At 40.2% G+C, this 22,752-nt stretch overlaps 1 protein-coding gene across 6 annotated transcripts in view; it reads right to left on the bottom strand.

Moving 5' to 3' along the window:
- Nucleotides 1–3,185: 3,185 nt before the first annotated feature.
- The window catches only part of sema6cb (semaphorin 6Cb), a 354,388-nt gene continuing 334,821 nt past the window's right edge, over nucleotides 3,186–22,752 (bottom strand). For 4 of the 6 annotated variants that reach the window (XM_073872208.1, XM_073872209.1, XM_055210271.2 and 1 more), the window contains 2 exons: nucleotides 18,552–18,704; nucleotides 3,186–6,776 (listed from right to left, as the gene is read on the bottom strand). In XM_073872208.1, coding sequence (XP_073728309.1) covers nucleotides 5,497–6,776; nucleotides 18,552–18,704 — 1,433 coding nt within the window. In that variant the 3' untranslated portion in view covers nucleotides 3,186–5,496. The remainder of the gene's footprint in view (nucleotides 6,777–18,551; nucleotides 18,705–22,752) is intronic. The other 2 variants (XM_073872211.1, XM_073872212.1) reach the window with 2 other exon arrangements.

The following is a 22,752-nucleotide window of genomic DNA, read 5'->3' as shown; positions in this document are numbered from 1 at the left end:
CGCCGGGAAACAGAAAAGGGGCTGTTTACTCTCAGAAGAAATTTTTCCCATATTTGTAGGGCTGACATTCGATTCATGGGTTGACATTCGATTTTCAGTTTTGAGATTCGAATATATATATATTTTTTACAGCGTTAATGCAGAGCTTTTGCCAAGCAGGAAGTGCGCTTCACGCTCCCGCTCTATAGGTGGCGCAGAGAGACCAACATCCAGAGCCAACAACAGCACTAGTGGAAGAGATCACCTCAAACGGAAAGCACGCTTCCTGCTTTGGCATTCACGCTAATAGTGTTGTAAATAACGTTCAGTTTCTTGCAAAAACTGATTGATTTGCTTCACAAGACGTCAATATGTCACACGGAGTTATGGGGGATTACTGTTGTATTGGATATATATGCTTTAGCTCTTAAAGTGTGCGGATCTGTTGACTTGCATGACGGAGCACTGGGGTTTCTGCAAAATATTTTCTTTATTGTTTTGCTGATGAAAAAACATATTCGATGGTGTAAGTGTTATAAATAAACTTGATTTTGAAAGTATACTACCGTTTTATTACAGTTTGTTGGACTACGTTCATTCATGCTTCAGACTCAAATATAGAGCGGAAGTATATACGCGGTTGTGAGGTATCTGAAAAAATAGTTCCACTATAGCAAACAACACGGATTGAAATCATACATTGCGCCAATATATTTGTTTTTAATCATCAACGAACACCACGAACCACTCGGTGAGCAGCACAGTTTTGAAAATGAACGTTAAGTGTTGTCATTAAAACATGTTTGTGCATGGCCATTGACTTCCATTCTGAAGCAGTCAAGAGACGCTTCTAAATCAGTCAAAAAGTCAAGACACGACCCATTGTCAAAATTTCTGTGTCCATCACTGTAGTTCATCCAAAACAAACCAGAAATGAGACTCAAAGTGTTAAATACCGGAATTATCCTTTAAGTGACGATTGTATAAACACTTCCCTAGTTAAGTTCATCTTTTGGCGGACCACTGGGGTGGTTTGGCGAACCAATAGTGGTCCGCGGACCACACTTTGAGAATTACTGCACTAGATACCCAATTTATGAATAAACTGAAGCCAAAATGTTATTTACTAATTTTAAACTCTGTGTATGTTTTAATAATTGTTCTAAATCTGATCTCCAACCAAATTCCTTTCACAAAAATGCAATTATTTCAGCTTTTTGCTAAAAAAATTATTTTTAAAGAAAATACCCATATTTAAGTAGAGTAAGCAGAGAAAAAAATATATTTGTATATGTTTATATATTTTTAGAAGAATATTTTCCTGGAAGGCATTTTGTGAAACTTTTGTGAGAATCACAAAACATGCTGGAGGGCAACTTTTCAAAAAATGTCTGGCGGGGAATAAGTTAACAAAACTGACCGGAACGTTGGAAAGCTATATCAACAATGAAGGCCATATATAAGAAAGACATTGTGCAAATCAAGCGTGCTGCACAAGCTCTGAAAAGTGAAGCCAAAACGTCTCGATTGCCCCCCAGTGACTGGTCCCAGTATAGGTCATAAACCCCGCCTCCACATGTTATTCAATGGGACTTGAGACCAACTAAACAATTGAATTACACTTTAATTATCTTTTTTCCAAAGCTGTTTTTTCTGTCATTTACTGTAGTTTTTATCACACTGATGTAAATTCAAGTGTTTGTTTTTTAAATAAGTTTGCTTTTAGTTAGTTATTTAATGCTATAAAAAGGTGGTGTCACGTCATGATTGACAGCTGTGATATGCCGTTCTGCGAGGGCGGGGCCTTGATTTCGCGGCTTTACTTCCTGCTCACTACTGCGCAGGACTGGTCCTGAAATCGCTACTCAAAACCCAAGATGTCAGCGCCGTATCGGGACAATGGTGGCTTCACTTTTCACCAATGGAAGAGAGCAGTGGCGGCTCGTGACTGCTCTTTCAAGGATGCGCTAATTCAAAATAAGTGTTCAGATTGTCACGTGTGTGGTTCCCTGTTCCAAAATATGTGTCCTGCGTGTGGAGAGATCCTGTGTGCATCACGTGTTTTGTCAAAATAAGTGCCTGCTGCACACGCGTCAAAACCATTTATGATAAAAGAGATGCTCACATTCTCTAAATACACGCAAGACACTCCCTTAAAAGTAAACTCTGATTACGCATGAGATTATGCGAGTATCTGGCAAACGCGAGCGTCTCTTTTCAAGTTCAAGGCAGCAGGCACTAATTTTGGCACGACACGTGCTGCACACACGATCTCCCAAAGCGCAGAACACACACCTTGAAATGACAGACCACACACATGACAAGCTACATATATGTTTTGATGAACTTCGCATCGTGCGCTTCAAAATAAAAGTCACCAGCCGCCACTGGAAGAGAGCGAACGGGCGTCCTACATCTTTTAAAAAAAATCTATGGTGCAAATAGGTCAAGAAGAAAACCTCAATAATACAATTAACTTCTCCTTATGGACCCCTGTAGGCTAGGAGAAGTATTGCATTCATCCAATGTCTATGCATGCATTCAAATCAAATTAAATATGCTTTATGAGAGTGTGCGCTCCACTGTGCACGTAAAAATGAAAGTATGAAAGTATATTTCAAGCTTAAAGTTACTGGACACCCTAAGTGTAGCACAATATTTCATCATTCACGCTTGCACGCACTCTCTGTGTTATTTTACATTCCTTGGACTTTTTTATTTCGCTGATATCAGGTCACTGTGGGCGTCTCAGTTTGAGTCCTCTGTCGTTTAAAGGTCTCCACTTAGCTAACCCATAATCCATCCTTGCATGTGCATTCAACATCTGGCCAGAGAGCCATAGAAATCACATTCAATACATATTCACGTGAAAACCAAGGACCAAGGGCAGCAAAATGGCTGTTGAGTCATTTTTTGGCCTTCGTGTGGTACGGTCAACATCATCTCATGCATCCTTGTAATACAGCTGTGGTTGGCCAACACTAACAATTGAGTCAGCTGTGCTTTACATCAGGATCTGCGACAGCAGCGAGACCTTGACTACACCCAAATATTTTTCACTTCTTAACATGGTCATTATAAATCTGGGATTTTTAAGGAAAACAACTTAGTAAGCTGTTGAAGTGTGAATGTCACTGTACATGTAAAATAAATAAAAGGAGACAAAAACAGGTAACGTTTATAATATAATCAATTAGTAAACCAAATGCATGTTATGATCTTTCATTTATTTCTGTTATAAGGAAAATACAACAGTATTCCATAAAAGCAGGGGTGGAGAATCCATGGGGTTTTGCCCAATAATAACAGAGCACTGAATCCTGGGAAACTCCAGGACTGTATTTACACTGTGCAAAAACAGAAACCTCAATGGTTAAAGCAGGTAAAACAGACACACGCGGTTCCCTTTCCATCAAAATACCTATAGAAATTCAAAAAAACTACTCCCGTACATCCTGCTCCAGTCTTTCACTCCAGTTTGCAGCAGAGGGCGGAGCAGATGTTCAACACTCAATCCGTTTTCCATCTGTGATGATGCATATGATGTAGTAGCAGTTCTTTAAAATGCAATGTTGCATTTGGTTTTGTAAGGAGCGACAGGACACGGTTACAGGCAGCCAATTTGAAAAGTTCATTCGAGTGTACATGATAAAACAGTTTTAGACCAGCACCAAAAATTTATGCAAAAGCTGACGCATCATAGAGTCTTAGACAGACTGAAAAAGAAGATGATTTGGAGCAAAGGAAGTATTTAGGGAAAAGGAAAGGGAGGTATGTGTTTGAACTACAGTACAGACGACTGATACCGTCTCCTTATGGATCACACACACAGACGCTCACTCACTCGCTCACACACACACATCTCTCCTCCAAACAGAAAGCAAAGCTTAAGAAGTCTTTCTCCCGCTATTAAACAAAAGATATTAAAATACACTTGAGTGAAGAAGTTGTTTACGCATCTTATGTTATACAATTTCGGAAAAACCCAGTTCTGTGAGGGCAGGAGTTTAAATGCACGAGAAAGACAGAAAGAAAATAAATGCTGATCTAAATGCAAAAGCCTCACACAGCCTGGGGATATCAAAAGTATTTAGAAATATATATCTACAATAGCTATGACACATACAGACAACCAAAATAAAAAAAAATACTAAAAATAAAAATATAATGACGGCTCCTCTGCCCTGTTCTTTCCTATTCCGCTCCGCCGCCAACCCCCCCAACACATCATATTAAATAAGGCACAAATTTACACAAACGATTCAAATTTGGCTAGTTATCTTTATATCTATTTACACAAAACAGTTGTAGTGTTAATATTGATACAATGTTTGTAACACATAATATAGGAATAACTCAATAGAAAATAATTTTGCTGGACTTTTATGGCATCTTAGCCAGACGAAACACGTTCTTAAAAACAAGCAATTTGTCTGTTTGCAATCTATCACAGCCAATCAGAACACATATGATGTTTAAAATAGCTGTGAATTGGACCAATGTGGGAGGGGCTCCCCTTTGCGCATCATCACAGAAACCAAACGATAAAAAAATTGTTTGCTCGCTGGTTAGGACAAATACTGAACTATTATCGCTTGTTTCTTTACTGTGTCACACCCGGTTTGGACACTTTTAGATTCATTTTCAGGTTAAAAACGTTATCATACCAGAGATCCGAAGATAAATACTGAAGCACCCTTGAACCAAAAGACAAAGAATACATTCCTCTTAAGTGTATACAGTACACACTTTTCCTTCATGACGGTAAGATCGATTCACCTCATTGGCGACTGAGCATTTTAATGAAACTTTTTTTATAGCTACACTTTAAGTTTTAACTTTTATTGAATTGAATTCTTCTAGTTGAATTACGCTGGAGTGGAGAGAATGAGATTGAGATTATTGCTTATGGATTTTACAAAGAAATCTTCATTGGTTGTGTGGGCACATCTGCTTAGGGGCTAAACCATTTCGATATTCTGGGCATGTATATGTTCACATATTCTGTGCAGTTATGAACACGCATACACGCACACACGCTCGCGCACACACACACATGCATATATACACGTTTCTACTTGGGATCAGCACAGTAGTTCATCAACTCTACACAAACAGAATAGTTGAACCAAAGCAAGAAAGATTTTAGAGTATCAAAGGTGTGTACGCTTGTTCGGATAAACGTTCAGGTCCAGAAGTTAGGATTTGTAGTGAATAGACAATCCAAAGTGACACCGTAAAGCCACGCACTCATCACCGTGTCAGGCTAAATTTAGGTGGGTGTGGACTCTTGCAACTCCTCCCCTCCTATTGGCCAATAGCTGAGCAATACCAATATGGTACAAATATATTTATGAAACAGAAAACAGGTCATAGTTCTAATGTAAAGTCGACAACACTGGCAGTCAATCTTCAGAGGATCTGTCCCTGATAAAGGCAGTTTATCTTTTAATCCTCACACGTTTAGTTCTGAGAGGTCGAGAACCGTTCACGAAAAACCACAGGCTTTTCCATCGTTCAGTAGTTGAAATTCCCCGCCTGGTTGACGGGCGAGCTGGCAGGGATGAAGAGCGGTTTGGGCGGGACGTCGGGCTTAAGCGAGGCTGTCCGGCGGACGATAGCTCCACGGTGAATATCCGGCTGCTCGCTGTAGCTGTGCTGGCGCGCTAGATATCCGTTAGGGATGAGCGGATGTCGTACGTCACAACCCGAACTGCTGCCGCCGGAGTTCATTCGGGATAGCAGGAGGGGCTGATGGGAGCTGCGCTGGTTGAAGCTGTGTTGTCGTGGCACCACGCCGCCGCTGGGCATCTTGGGGGTGGTTATTAGTGAGTGACGCTGGGATGAGTGACGGGACGCTCTCTCCAGCGTGGACTGGTGATGATGGGGAGGAATTTCAGGTGGGACGTCCATGCGACGAGTGAGACTGTCCCGAGGAAGAGTGGAGGAGCTGTAATACGGCGCAGACTCCGTTTCTGGGATGTGCGGCTGTATGCGGTTCGCGAACGCCATTTGACCGCCATGGGCTGACATGGAGGAAGTAAGGACAGTGGGACTTTTACCAGTAGCCACGTTGATTTCGTGGATGTGTTTCAGAAGTTCGTCGAGGGAGGTGACGTCCACGATCTTGTGGGGGTAACAATGATAGGGTTGATTTACGACCCGTTCGCCGTTGTGGACTTTGCGTTCATCGAGGTGCGCCGAGCCACCCAGTACCTGTCCGTTGCTGAGTCCTTGGGAGAAAGGAAACATCTGATGCTGGATAGCGGAGCTCGGTCGAGATGCACCCATGTTATGAGATTTGGGTTCTTTAGCATTATTGCAGTTTTGATTCTTCTCCCACTGGTTCTTGAAAGCCTTCATGCTCTTGATGGGAAGCTCCGGTGTCGAATCGGGCGTCGGCAGGCCGGTGAGCTCTGTGGAATGATGATGATGTGGATGAATGAGGTCCGTCATGGCACCGTGGTGGGCGTTCCTTCGATGTGCCTGCTCTTTGCCATTGCTGAAGAAAGAGTTGTAGAGTTTGGGTGAAGACACTTCTAGTTTCTCATCCTTATTTTGACTCTCCAGCAAGCCGTTTAGCTTGGCCAGGCTGCGCAGGGATAGAGCGTGAGGGATTGGTGCCTCTGGGTCTTTCGACAGCCTTTTGGTCTTGTTAACATTGTGGTTGCAATAACAGGAGACAAGGAACCCAGAGAGGAAAGCACCAAGGACAAACGCCACTAGTACACATGCAATCAGCAAAGTGTAGTGAACACTGTGGTTGGACTTATCTACCTCAGGGGGTCGGCGTACTCCTGAAGAGAGGGAGAAAGAAAGCAAGATAAGTGCACTGTAAAGACACAGCAAGGTGAGGTGAACTTTCCGCAGTGATGAAAAAAAAGTTTTGTTTACACTTGACACTGCTGACAACCCAGAATGCTCAATGGTAGAACGTAAAATAATGGTACAGTCCTCATGAGCAATCACTAAGGGGCAGGGCACACCAAAGCTTTTTTATGCGGCTGAAAACACCTGGGTACGCCGAATGGTAGCTGTGATACTTGAGCTGTGAGTCGGTTGGTTGTTGTGATACTTGTCCCGTCTCTGCTCCACGGGCGTGTGAGAACTGACATTGACAAGCAGAGCTTTTCACCCAAAGTTGAATCTATTTCAACTCTCGGTGCTCAGAAAAACGCTGAGCGGCGGCTTTCAGCGAAGAAAAAAACGCTAGCTGCTGGCTTATTTAAAAAACGCAGAGCTTTCATTGGAAACAATTGAAAACATGCGCCGACCCCGGGCGTAAAAGCTTTGGTGTGCACGCCCCCTAATGGTCTCATAGTGAGCAATCTGAAAAAACGCAGAAGTGAGCGCTTGACTCACAGCTGATATTGGAGTTCTGGAGATGGTATGAATATGACATGAAAATGCCTTTATTGCGAGCAACATAAAACAAAAACATAAAAGGCACGAGCCACCTTACAGTCCTAATGAGCTGAGGTTAGAGGTGCTTCTGAGCACGCTCAGATCATTAGTAACTCCCACAGCCATCTGCACTGTCAGCTCTTCCCAATTTATTCCCCCTTCCCATATTTCCTTCTTTAATCTTTATGAGAGGTGCGGTTAATGGAGAACCTACAGGTTAAAGATATGATGGTCTTACTACACTGGAGGGCCGTAATTGTAAGTGGTGACACCGCATCCAAAACACCTGCTCAACAGGGTACCGTAACTTCAAATTGATAAGGAATGCTTAAGATATCTGTGGTGGCAGTCTGCAAAATAGCATGTGGTTAATAAACTCTAATCATATCACGAAAATCTAAATTGAGACAATTGTGCGAACAAAGCCAAAACTAAACATAGATGAAAGGAACGTGTAGCATTAGGTGTTTTAACAGACGAACTTGGCAAGGCTAACAGAGTTTTATAGCTGTTAAAGGCTTCAATACAAAGACGGCAAACACAACAAAATGTGAGCAGAGAGTGGGTGGACCACCGTAAGCAAGCTATTGAGTTAAGGAGAGAAAGAGAGATGCTATTGCGCTTTTTCTAGCTGCTGTAAGCAAAAATACATCTATGAATGCATAATAACTCTACGTGAGAAAAACAAGGCTAATCTTCCTCCAGGCATCAATACAAACACATTAGCAGAGCTGCGGTGGCTCTATAACTATAGAACAAGGAGAGCTTCTCGCCAACTCCCTGAAATGTTTCTCTCTAACAGTTCATAGATGAAAACCTGGATGAGTTATAGTTAAGTAAACTTCTGAAAGAGCACACACGCATCCACATTTCACAATGTTTATGGGAAGCACTTAACGGCTTTTATATAACGGCTAGATAATTTATTATAACATGTTAAAATTGTCAGTTTGTAGGTGTGAGCAAAAATGTGCCGTTTTTGGGTGTGTCCTTTAAAATGCAAATGAGCTGATCTTTGCACTAGAGGTCTTCACGGGTCCACTAACTGAAAACCCGAGGTCCGACCCGAGACCCGATCGGGTTCAGATCTAAAAGTTTCACGTGTGCCTCAGACACGGGTCGGGAATAATAATAGCGGCATCAAGTCTCTGGTAATTTAAAATGAACGTGTTTTTGCCGAATGGACCTGAGAAGACCCGAACTCTCTCGCGTGTGTGCGTCAATGTCCTTTTCAAGCCTCTCATCTGTTTGCCAAAAGCGCTCGCGACATTGTGTGACTGGCGGTAGGTTAATTTTCGTTGAGACAGACATGTCAGTCAATTTTAAATGTAAATTTTAGTGGTTACCTTGATGTCGTCATCAGATAACGAAGTAAAACAAATGGAGCAGCTTGCCAAATTGGTTGCGAGGCCACCGGAGTTTTTTTTCTGTTTGATTGCTGCGTGTAAGTTTGCAGAACGCACACACGTCAGTGCCGTATACATTCAAGTCCAGTCGGGTAAAAAAAAATGCCACTTGTTCGGGTTTGACTCGGGTCTAATTTTCTCGGGTTTGTCTCAGGTCGGGTCTTTCTTTAAAAAAAAAAATATTTATGCACGTCGGGTTCGGGTATAAAGTTATTTGGGTCATTTCGGGTCGGGGACATTTCTTTGGACTCGAGAAGACCTTTATTCTGCACTAAATGACAGTGCTGTGGTTGAATAGTGCAGATTAAGGGGTGGTTTATCTCCTTCTGACATCACAAGGGGAATCAAATTTCAATTACCTATTTTTTTCACATGCTTGCAGAGAATGTTTTATCAAAACTAAGTTACTGGGTTGATCTTTTTCATATTTTCTAGGTTAATAGAAGCACTGGGGACACAATAATAGCACTTAGAGATGGAAAAAGTCAGATTTTCATGATATGTCCCCTTTAAGTCATTTTTGTGATTAACTGTTTTCTACATAAAATCATTATACATAATAAAAATAACATTTTGTGAAAATATAACCTTGATATTTAATATTTCAAAAGGATAAGGTCATGTCATAGACTAAAATCAATATGAAATTAATGAATTAAACTTACTCCAAGATTATGAGATTTTAACCTAGATTTCACATACAGGGTTACATGCATTAGCACCTATAGACTTTAAACACAATTTCCAGTAGGAAAAGAGATTTACTACAAATAAATTAAAAAATGCACACTTTAAAGGAATAGTTCACAAAAAAATCTAAATTCTGTTATCATTTATGCACCCTGAGTTTGAGCACGAGTTTCTTTCTTCTGTTGAACACAAAAGAAGATATTTTGGTAAATGACGGTAACCACACAGTTGACGTTACCCGTTGAGTTCTATAATATTTGTTTTTCCTACTTCAATGGGTATCGTGAGACATATGGTTACCATCATTTATTAAAATATCTTTTTTTAGGTTTGGCTCAACATGAGGGAGCGTAAATGGATGAATTTTCATTTTTGGCTGAACTATCTCTCTCCTTTAAAACTATCGAATTGACTTTGGAATTGGGTCAGTAACTTTCAAGGCCATGCAAACAAGATCACCATCAGTGTTCATTAAACACTAGAGTATGAGTTTTTAGCTGCGGGCTTTATCTATGTCTCAGTCTCACTTTTTAAGGCGAACACAAGCTAAAAATAGTGAGAAAGTGTGAAAAACAGGGACATGCAGAAAAAGGACAGATGTCTCTTTGCCAAAAGACAAACAGGCAGACAACTTAAAAAATATGCTACAGGATGAGGAGAGAGCGACTAAAAAGAAATATAGAAAAGAGAAATAAATAAATAATAAAAATAAGCGTGAAAACAAAGTATGAGAGTGGGTGAGAGCAGAGTAGAGGTGCGGAGATGACAAAACCTATATAGGGGAGAGAGGAGGGTTCGGCTTTGCGAGGGATTGTGTAGGCCCCTGTCAAAAATCCAATAACTCCTCATTGACTGAGTGAAAGAGCGTGAGGATAAGAAAGAAAAAGGACAGAGAGAATGGAGAAAGACGATTGTTAGAAAAGAGAATGACAGATTTATTGAGAAAGGAGAAGAGAGAAAACGAGTCGGGAGTGAGAGTAAAGAGAGTGGGTGAGAATAGAGGAGTTTGATGGAGAGAATAGGTTCGGGAGAAATGAGTGACAGACATTCGGTGGGGAAAACTCTGAAAAGTCTTGCAATCTTATCTTCCCTTTGGCTGTGTGAGGGATTGTGGAGGCCTCTGTCAAAACCCAGCTAACTCCTCAAAGAGCCAGAGAGCGGGAGAGAACGACTTGTGTGAAAAGCAGATGTGTGTATTTAATTGAAAGTGGATTTCTTATGGGCCGTACACACCAAACGCAAATTCAATGATTTGCACGAGTAGATTACATATAAAGTCAATGCAAAGACGCGAATAGATGGGGGTGCTGCGAATGATGCGAATTGGGCGGTGTGACTGCCGCAAGGAACGCGATGCTTCGCGATTGTGTGTGTTACAGTACATGGTGGTTTTTATACATTAGGGCCAAAAGTGAGTACATTAAAGTCAATGTATTTCATGCTAATACTTGCATAGCTGGACTCTTTAATTTACAAAAGAAGTCATCGGCAGCCTTGCATGGAAAAATAAACCCAAAAAGTATGAAAAACCATAATTTTGAGCAAAAATGCTGTTAATGTGAAGGTTAAATTTCTGATTTTTGATATGCTCTCACTGTATGTGCAAATAAAAGACTTCCTATAATTCCTCCACACAAACACATACTTTTTAAATGTATTATCTCTCTCTCTCGGTGTGTGGCTGTTTGTCTGTGATCGACTCGGGAATGGGACTTCTCATGCACCATAAATTTGATATCACCGAATAGATCAGATCCATTTAGAGACGGTGTGATATCAGGCATCACAGAGCTTCGAGGGCTATTGATGTGCAGTTTGTGTGCTGTATATTTGTACAAAGGTAAAAGGAAAACAGTGACGTCCTGAGGGATAATTTCGATGTAGGTTATATAGCTCTTGGTTTGGTTTGAATCAGTTTTCCCTAGAAAGAAGCAAAGGATTTCTGTTTATTGACTTTGTCTGTAAGGAGACCAGATGTTAAGTATATTGGATATAGCTCACTGTGTCCTTAAGGAGACTTGAAGGAATTAGATACATTAGCCTCACAGCTTTCTGTGCATTCAATAGTCTTGCTTCTTGATTACCCAATTACCTCTGATGGGCTGATGTGATTGAAGGAATGGCATCATAAAGCATCTTCAATGAGCTGCACAAGGACTATACAGGGCATACCCGGGTGTTGAAGAGCAGTACCAGTTTTGCACAAATACTGTATGTGACATTAACATTTGTGGGCTCTGTGCAAGACTACAACATTAATATTAAAGGTTTTACTGTGAAGGGTTCTTTGCAGCGATGGCACAGGAGAACTATTTTTGGTTCTCCAAAGAACCATTTAAAGGGACACTCCACTTTTTTTATATGCTAATTTTTCAATTCCCTAGAGTTAAACATTTGATTTTTCCGTTTTGGAATCCATTCAGCTGATCTCCGGGTCTGGCGGCACCACTTTTATCATAGCTTAGCTTAGCGCAATGCTAATGGTTTAATCAGATTCAATGGATTATGCTAAGCTATGCTAAAAGTAGTACCACCAGACCCAGAGATCGGCTGAATGGATTCCAAAACAGAAAAAAATCAAATGTTTAACTCTAGGGGAGCTGGAAAATTTGCATATTTTCAAAAAAAGTGGAGTGTCCCTTTAATTGGAAAAGCTTAAAATTAATTTTGCCCACCACCATGTGGCTGGGGGGAAAGCAGTCTTCAGAAATAGAAGTATCTGTGATGCTTCAAAAAATGCATTGTTGAATATTTCGAAGTGCTGAAAAGTGGTTTAAGAAGTTTCAATCGAGCAGCTGCTACCTCCTGCCCTGCCTCTCTGTATCTAGCCTGACCTGCGTAAATGCCAAGAAATGACAAGAAATTCTTTCAGTCAAAAGGTGACTGACATTCTCTGATCTACACACAGGAGTGCAAAATCTTTCTCTCAAAATTAAACACAGACTGAGGATATGAAAAGGTTCACAGCGAACAAAGGTAAATAATTGAATGTGTCTAGAAAAAATGGATTTGTGTTTTCAGCCTGGTGGCTCTTGTCACTCGAATTTCACATGGCCTGTGTGAGCGAGCCATAGATTTTCACTTTTTATTTGGTGTATGAAGTTATTTCTCAGACCAGTCAGTTAGTAAGAAGTCTCTGAATAGTTTAGAACATCTTTAAAGGTACAATGTGGGACTTTTAGAAGGATCTCTTCACAGAAATGCAATATAATATACATAACTATAGTATCAGTGGTGCATAAAGACCCCACAAAATAACTGTATAGTTTGTATTACCTTAGAATGAGACGTTTTTAAAGGGACACTTTGCACATTTTTCAGCTCCCCTAGAGCTAAACATTTGATTCTTACCATTATGGAATCCATTCAGCTGATCTCCCGGTCTGGCGGTACCACTTTTAGCATAGCTTAGCATAATCCATTGAATCTGATTAGACCATTAGCATCGCGCAAAAAAATAACCAAAGAGTTTCAATATTTTTCCTATTATTTAAAACTTGACTTTTCTGTAGTTACATCATGTACCAAGACCGACGGAAAGTTAAAAGTTGTGTTTTTCTAGGCAGATATGGCTAGGAACTATACTCTCATTCTGGCATAATAATCAAGGACTTTGTTACTGTAACATGGCTGCAGGAGGCGCAATGATATTACGCAGCAGCCGAAAATAGTCCCCCGGGTAACTTTCAATGGCAGGGGACTATTTTCGGGCATTGTGTAATGTCATTGCGGCTCCTGCCGCCATGTTACAGCAGCAAAGTCCTTGATTATTACGCCAAAATCGGTCTTATGCTACGTACACACCAAACGCGGGGCATCGCGTTACTCGCTCTAAATTACTCACGGGATTTAACTTCGTGTCATGCGAATTTTTCGCTCGAGTTGAATATTTTCAACAAATAGCGCGTTTTCGCTGCAAGCGCATTACCCATATCGCATCATTCGCATCGCCCCATGCGAGGACGCGTCTGATCGTATCTTTGCATTGACTTTGAATGTAATCTACACGTGAAAAATGTTGAACTCACGTCTGGTGTAAACCCACAGTTAGTACACAGTGTAACTACAGAAGAGTCAAGTTTTAAATAGGAAAAATATTGAAACTCTTTCTTGAAAGGCATGATGCTAATGGACTAATCAGATTTTATGGATTGTGCAAAGCTATGCTAAAAGTGCTAGCGTCAGACCCGGAGATCAGCTGAATGGATTAAAAACGGTAAGAATCAAATGTTTAACTCTAAGGGAGCTGGAAAATGAGCATATTTTAAAATAAGTGAAGTGTCCCTTTAATATACATACACCACGTGTCCCCGTACACAAATGTCACTGTTATGCTTCAACAGTAGCCCTAAACGGACAAACTGCTCTATAGAATGTTTTTTTCACTATGTTGTCTTTTACCTGCTATAAGTAAAAAACAAACACATTAATGCATTAAAATAAGATATAAATAGATATTCTGGGTTGATATTGTCAGTGTTTAGTTATTGGCATCTTTCTAAAAAACTTCACCTCAGACACATCAAATAACACAAATTCAGCAAAAAACAATTCAGTCCAGCTAAAATCGGACAGAATTCACACACAAAAAAAATCAATAGATCTCGCAAAATACCACATTTTGAAAAGTCATGCATAACATAAAGCATCATGCATTCATAGTAAAAGAAAGATCTTCTGTTCAGGTTTGCTTTCAAATGAAACAACCGTTAGATTCATGCAGCAGGTTCACACGCACTTGTTTATACATCACACAGCAGAAACTCAAGGGAAAAGTCAGCACTGGTCCATCTTGGGAAAACTATCTAAAAACCTCAGAGAGCATAAAACAAGCATGCGGGAGATGATGGAGCTTCACTCTGAAGCCTGAGTTCACAGTAAGACTACACCCCATTACAGCTGAAGTCTATATGTGTGCGTGACTGTGTGTTTCTAGTCCTCGGGAGAAAGTTCCAGAACTCTATATTTGAGACAAAAAAAAGGTGACAGCGAGTTCTGGAAGTCTAAAAAGCTGAAGGCAATAATCTTCCAGTCTGACTACAGAGCTCAGGCTTTAAGAGATCCTACACTAAACCCAGAGGGGGAAATAAGAAGACTTTAGAAGGTGAAGCATTAGTCTGGAAAAAAACAGGCAGGTTAACAAAACACTACATCTCTCCGGTCAGAAGAACCGGATGAAGGGGGGCAAGGAGGAGGGCGGAGGGTTTTAGGAAGCGCGTTATATGGATCCAAACACTGTATGAGCCCACAGTACTAAATAACTAATGTGTATGAATGAATATGTGTGCACGCTATTATAGTATAGGTTTGAGTCAAGAGCCATCGTTGGACTTAATTATATATAATTATATAGTGTAAAAAACGGGCCATGGGTCAAAAACCCAGTTTTCTTCCACATGACTCGAGTCTGCATGTCTGCGGGAAAATATTAGAAGAAAACGTGATCTATTTTTTGTGACCTTTGGTGATGGACATTATTGCCTCGCTGTGGCTACATGGGCAGCAGACTAGCTGTGACATTTACAAGTGAAACACTTTAATGAGATGAACGTCACTTTGCTCTTTTCAGGACCAGAGCTCCTATAAAAGCGATTATAGCCCTTACCACACCTGCCCGTGAGGAGCGTTTTAATTATTTTATTTTTACTGAAAACCATAAAGTCATGTTTGTGTACGGTAAAAAGATTTCCTACTTCTTACTTTTACATTTTCTTACCTTTACCTCTATGTGTATGGCTGTCTTTTAATTCATACTGTAGGATCCCTATGAAGTATTCACTACTGCATTAACAATGTCAGCTATATTTAACTTAAAGGAACATTATGTAAGAAATGTATATCAATTAATCATAAAATGGCCCTGATATGTCACTAGACATTAAGAAATAATTTTATTTCAAATACTTATATCACTCACAACACTGGTCTGGCCAGGATATTGTCATTTAAAAAGTGGAGTTGCAGCCCTCAACTGATGTTTATGTTGTCATTTTGTGTATTGGCCACCAGTTGTGTGATTGCAGTACCAGTTTTAGCCACAAGTTTTGTGATTGCAATAACAGTTTTGGCCACAATCCTACATACTGTTCCTTTAAGATAAATTACATTAATAAACAATGGCAACAATAGGGTTCCATTTGTTAATGTAGTTCAACATGACCTAACAATAATAACTCTACGGTTAATTCTTATTTAAACATTTAGGGGTGGTTTCCCGGACAGGGAACACATGCATGTTTGATCTGCCTTCATTTAAAAACATCTTACACTGACACATTTTTACATATATCAGTGTTAATGTTTTGTCTCGAGATGCACACCATTATTGTTTTTTGTACGGTATGTTTGTAAAAATGACTTAAATGTCCTAATAACTAAGGCCAAGTCCTGGATTAATCTAAACCCTGTCCGGGAAACTTCCCCATAGCTATTTACATCAAACTGACATGAATAAACAATGAACAATTGTAATTGTATTAACTATATAAACGTGACCTTGCCTTGTGTAATCCAGGCTAAAGTCTATGTATGCGAATGTAAGCACGGTCAAACACACTGCTTTGCAAAGTAAAGTTTATTTGACGCAGACGTTCGTGTAAAAAATTAGCTGTAGTTATGTAGCTGTTTTGCCAGTAACTTAATTTATATTATTTACAGGCAACAGTTTGTTCAAAGTTAAATGAACATTAAACATTAAGAAGTCTTTGATGCTTTGCATCAGGCTGTTATTTTATAGATTTATTCTATATAAATCCATACAATTACAGCCTGATGCAAAGCATTCTGAGAACCAGAAATCCTTTAGATTTTGGTTCCCAGAATGCTTTGCATAAGGCTGTTATTTTATAGATTTATTATGTAAAGACAAAAAATTGTTAATGTTTAATGTTCATTTAACTTTAAACAAACGACTGCCAGTAAATGACATACAATACTGTGCAAAAGTCTTGGGCCACCATGTCACAATTGGATTTGTTGTTTTTGCAATGTTATAGTGATCATAGATAATTGTTTCTCAGTCTCTTTAATAAAATACATCCAGAAAATACAGGAAATGTGTATATAGTATTAAAAACTGTATAAAAATGTAAACTGATGTGTCAAGTATTTAGGGTAAACTCCTCTTCCACTTGAGCAATAGCAGGAAACTTCAGAATCTCTGACACCTAAATAAAATTAAATCCTAATTTCTAATTTTAAAGAAATTAGTTTTTTACTTCATTCTCCTCAAAACGCTCAAGATGTGTTTCATGCCAAGAGAGGTCATACTAAACACCGACGATGCTTAAAGTAGACATTTAGTTCTGAAAAGTACTTTTTTATTTTTTGTACATTTCCTGTATTTTCTGTTTGTATGTTAATAAAATAGATTGAAAAATAGATATGGATGGACATTAAAACTTCTAAAACAACAAGTCTGGTGGTGGTGGCCTAAGACTTTTGCACAGTACTGTACATTTAAATCTACAGTAATTTACTGGACATTTTTTTTTACAGTGCATTGCGACAAAAGCTGGGCTACATACTTCTTTCTCCCGTGTGCACTCTCCTGATGACAAAAATAGATATTAATCTATTTCATAAAAGATGTCCATATTCCCTTTGCTTTGCAGGGCTTTATATCGGTTGGAACGCACTCCATCTCTTTACAATGTCTTGCTGACACCTGCTTATTTTTTCCACGTTTGTCCACTGTCTCAATCCCTCTCTAAACCTCCATCTCTCTCTCTCTGCTGAGGTATTATTAGCCTCTCTGCAGAACTGAATGCATCTTCATCTGGGAGTTTAGCTGAAGTTCACTGTCAGTTCATCTTCTACAGTTTTAATGAGTTTCAGAGTCTGCCCACCCACTCATAGCGGGCCGTCCTCCAGCACTCTCACAAATTATCTGGGGGCCAGAGTTCCTGCCATCACACTGCTTATTTGAGTGCGTGAATGACCCGCGAGAAGGTGTGTTTAAAATAACTCGGTAGCCGTCACCTCGGAACAAATAGAGGTTTCGTTTTGGCAGACATCATTATCGCTTTCTTTTTTATAAATAGAGGAAGATTCACCCATGCCTATTCGGGTATACCTAAAGAGATACAAAATGACTCGCTCGGCTTTGACCCTCCGTTCGCTAAAATTAACCATGATAATGCAGGTTGTGAAGATTAAATCATTAGCGGATGACATTTTCATCTATATACAATCTCGTATAACGGTTAAGCATGTGAAGTTAATTTTAAAAGAACAGTTCACCCTAAAATGAAAACTGTCATTTCGTATTCGCTTTATTACTTATTTTATTATTCATGTTATCTATTTCAAACCAATGAGTTTCTTTGAATGGGGCTACAAAATTTCATCAGTGCCTCTCACCTTACAGTCAACGTGTGAAAACTCATCTCAGAGTCATATAGAAGACCTCTGTGAGTATTAACACATTACTTTTAATGTCTCTACTAGGAGCCACAACGACAGAAGAACAGAGAGAGAGAGAGATATGAATCAAAATAGAGTCGAATAAAAAGGTAAAAAGAATGAAAGATAAGGTGCATTGTGGCTCTTTTGCTAAACCCCTGCTCCTCCTTTTGATTGCACGAGCACACGACAGCTCTCGACCGAGCCGCTGAAAAGATTGCATACTGGAAGTTTCTATCAGGCAATGTTTGGCGGCCGGCTTGTAGTCCTTTGCTTATTTATCGACTGCTGGTGCTTCTCATTATGAACTGACTGAACAATCATAGCGGCAGGATTTATGATCATTTTGCTGCATTTTACTGTACATAACATCAGCCTGGGACACACGAGTGGAAACCATGAATGCATTAAAACACCGTGGGAAATTTATTCCATTAAGTTCGAATGCGATAATTGCTGACAGATTGCTTGACTCAAAGGCTTTCCATCTATCGAAGTTGGTATGTTGTATCTTACAACTGATGTGGGTGCATTTTAAGTATTTTGTGTCATGTGAGGCTCTGGGGGTCACACAGTGGAATCCAATACAGCGCTAGAAAAGTTCAACTTGGGATAAAAGGAAGCTAGAAGGACAGACGACGGGTCAAGGGCCTTTTCCTGCCCCCTTACCCTCCATCTCCACACTGATTGGCTCCAAGTCAGGAGAACCCTGCCCTCCCCGACTCCCCTCCTCAGGGTGGGTACCTGTTTCAGGGACACCTTTGACTTTAGGCACAGCTGGCCCCTGACTGGTTGGGGTAGCGCTTGTGGGTGAGGTCCTTTCTGTGGTTGTGTTGGAAGGGGGCAACAAAATAACCAATCAGATATCCGTAATATGCAGGAACACAACAAATGCAAACAAATGAATTGTTAAAAAATACACACTGTAAAAAAAGTTAAAACAACTTGATTATACAAGGCAATACAACCTTCTATTTTTATTTGAAGAGTAACTAAACCCCTGGTCAGAGCCTGACTCCACCCACTGGCAATATTTGAAAAATGCAAGAAAAGTGATAGAGGTAGAGATAGAGGGGACGAACTGAGCTCGCTCCAAGGGTGTGGTGAGATCATAACAAGGGCGTGGTGAGCTTGAACCTGCTTACGTAGGGTCGTACCACTTACATCACGCACTTACAATTGAACTGCAGTAGCCACCGTTCAACCTGAAGAGGGCAGCACTCAGACGTTTTTACACTATATTGTAGCACTGAAACACTTTATACCCAAATGTCAAAAAAACTTACTCAAATCAAAGAACAGCACTAATAAAGACCCATTCTAACTTTGGGTTTACACCAGCTGCGTTTGAGGCATCAAAATCGTGTCTACCGTGTCTAGTTTGCCGCTTGAACAGTTTGAATGCATTTGTGCGTCTAGAGCGAAGTTGGTGCACGGAAAAAGCAAGCATTTGACGCGCATCAGAGGCGAAATCTGCTTCTTGTGGGAGGGGCAAGTGCTTGTCTGTTTGCAAGATGGCTGATGTTGAACGTGCATTCATCGAGAGAGTTACCGGTTAGTGTTTGGTCACTTTACTATAAGGGGAAAATAGTAAAAAAAATTGCGGAAATGCCGCGGGTCGATAAATGCCACGTGACTCAAAAGTGATATGTGAATTTACAACCTACCAGGTTGCCCAATGTCCTCACTGACACTCTTCCAAGCGAGGTTCTTTTTATTCCTGTCTTTATAGAAATAAGATCTTGTGTCGTATAGCTCCAGGGGACTGCTCACGGACAATATCAAGCGTTCCTCTATGTTGAATGAGTGACTCTAGGCGAGGCTGCCGCCACAGCAGCAAGCAGGCTCCTGATTGGTTAACGCGGCGCGAAAATCCGCCAAAGTTAAAATTTTTCAACTCGGGCGTGAGACACAAATTCACGTGAAATGCAAAATGCACAAAACACACCATTCGCGGGAGACGCTCAATTCGCACCATTTGCGTGAATGAGACGGAATTGCGTCTACCGTGCTAAACGCCTCATTCATGCCACGAGACCTCCATCTTCACATTGACTTAACATTGAAATCACTCGCGCTTGACGCCTTTACTGCGGCTGGTGTAAACGCAGCATTACAGATCATGAACTAAAAAAAGTTGGTTTTGGGTTTAGTTACTCTAAGTTTTGACTTATAAGTTAACATAACTTAAAAACAAGTTGAAATTGTCATTTGTAACATAGAAATATATGATGATTTTATATAATTTTTTACAGTGTAGTTTAATACTATAAGAAACTATTAGTAAAATTTAAATTAAGTACAAATAAAATAATTATAAAAGTTATAATTATTTTCATAGTAAAACCAAAGTTCAAAAATGTACAAAAAAATCAACATAAAGTACAGTTTGTGCAAAATTGTAACAATAATTGTAGTAGTTTTGTTCGGAGAGCAGGAAGATTGGCTGTTAAACAAACTGTAGTTTACTTTATCAAACAGGAGAAAAATAGGAACACAACCTTCCAAAGTAATTTGAACACGTAATACAAACATATCCTCCAGCTGATGGTTTATTTGTTTAAGGCGCGTTTTTTCTCATTAAAAAAGTATTACCCAAAAAGAAATGAAACAAATGTGAACAAATCACATACTGAATCCAATCGTACAATGACCTATTAAAAGTTTATTTATTTCACACAGAGTGACTCAACTAATGGGGACCTTTTCACATAACTAGACAAATATTAATTGCTTTATTTTTTTCGAAACCCCCAGTTATCGTACGTGTTTGCTCGTGTAATACATTCCATGAAATGCTAATAGGGCCTTTTTTTAAATGACACTGGTAGCCAAAAACTGGCCAGCACAACACAGGCCAAACGTTCCTATAATAGCACTAAAAGTGGTTCTTGGCTCGTAATCATAGAGGAACCATTTTTAGTGCTATATAGCACCTATGAAGCACCTATGAAGAACCATACGGGGGTCATATAGCAACACATATGGTTCTACTTAGCACTATATGGTTCTACATCAGTGCTACACAGGTACTTCATCGGTGCTATATGGTGCTATATATGGTGCATTATTACTGACAGTAATAATGACAGCAAACTGTATCAATTCTTGAGTGAACTACATTCAAAAGTATTGAAAAGTCTGAATCCAAAAAGTGTTTCTAGTTTTATATTCCCTAGTGCATTATATGACAGTGGACTTGTAGCATTTGATCAGAGGCGTGCAAAAGTTCAGAACCGAAGCTAATCTAAAAAAGCCAAGTCTAAGCATCTTACAGAACAGTTTTTCTTCCCTTCATTTCTTCCATCTGTCCTCCACAAAGTGCTGATCCTAAATATACTTGCAGACCACGGACTTTGAGGAAATCCTAGTGAGACCGATACAGAGATTTAGCTTTCCTCCATCCTTGGCCATTTTAATTACCAATGACCTTGAAAAGTTCCTCTCCCTGTCCTTGTGCCCAGGCCGCTGCGAAAAGCCCCATCACTGGACTAATGCTTAATGTACCGTCGCGAGGCACTCATCAGCACAGGCCAAGAACGGATCCCATCGTCAGCCTGTCCACCTCTAAATAAAGGCTGTCAGCCTGCCATCCGAGCCACACGGTGCCCGCTCAGTGGGGAGGCTGAGGGCTGGCACAGGGGATGCTTTTATTACCATTTCCATTTCTTTTCTATTTAAAGGGTGCCGGAAGAAAAGAGCTGTCGGAAAACAGTAGTGCATTGTGGGAATTTTTAGTCTGGCTTTCACAATGGGATGGCTTTATCACACAGTGGGAAGAGAGAAAGCGAGAAAGATAGCCTGGGAGTTGGGTTCGGAGAACCTAATAACTCCTTTCGAATGCAGGTAGACTTCTAATTACCGTGCCACGGTGTCTCGGGAGGCGGCGTCTCAGCGTGAGGTGAAAAGAGAAGGACGGTACGCTGCTGTGTCATTTACACCAGCTTGAAGAGGAGCCTGGGTGCCTTAGGATGCAAACTGAATTAATCTGTGGGGAAGCTCATTGAATCCGTGCACCCACTGTGTGCTCTTTCACACCATACAAAACCCCACACAGAAAGAGAGGAGCGTGGGGAAAAGCCATCCAGCGTCCCACATACTCGTACCAACAATCTGAAGACAACACTACAGGCTAATGCAATAATGAATAGATCTCTCTTTAACACTTTCCAACCTTTCCATCCATTTCCTATCTCGTTCCATTTTTTCTTTCAAGAGCCTGCTCTCATTTTTCTTGATCTCGCAGTCCTTATTTCACTTTTTGATCTCTCTCTCTCTCTCATTCCTTCATTAGCTTCCTCTATTTTTTCCTTTCATCTGTCTTGATCCCTCCTTCGTTTCTTCTTCATCTCTCTCTTCCCCTCTCACTATCTCTTTTTGCTTCTTGATTTCACCATCACACCTTCCTTCCTCTTTTCAATATGCAAATAGCATATTAAACAGACAGTAACAAAATTTAGGGAGTCACCAGGGAATTATTCACCTCCAATTATCTAGTAGACCGTTTCAAGGCTGTCTGAGAGATATTTCAGCTCGCTTTATTTTAACAGTGGCACTGGTTCATTAGTTGAGGATTAAAATAAGGCAGGTGACTAAAAAATGTATTGTTTACTAAAACTAATCTGTGTTAATAACGCAACGTGACTAATCCAGATGGCAATACAATGACTCCAAGCAATATTTTGGATAGTACAGGGAACGTCAGTGTGTATGAGTGTATTGTGTGTGGTAAAATAGCTGTATGCTCTGACCCGGATCAGCTACTGGCACGCTTTAGAAACAAAACCAGACAAAACCACCCAGGGATATTCACACACACACAGACACACATACAGAAGCCAGCTGTCAGCTAGTATTAGCGCATGACTGT

Source organism: Misgurnus anguillicaudatus, chromosome 10, assembly GCF_027580225.2.
Source record: "Misgurnus anguillicaudatus chromosome 10, ASM2758022v2, whole genome shotgun sequence".
NCBI lineage: Eukaryota > Metazoa > Chordata > Actinopteri > Cypriniformes > Cobitidae > Misgurnus > Misgurnus anguillicaudatus.
Note: the sequence above shows the minus strand (reverse complement) of the source record. Positions and strands in the feature narration are given on the sequence as shown.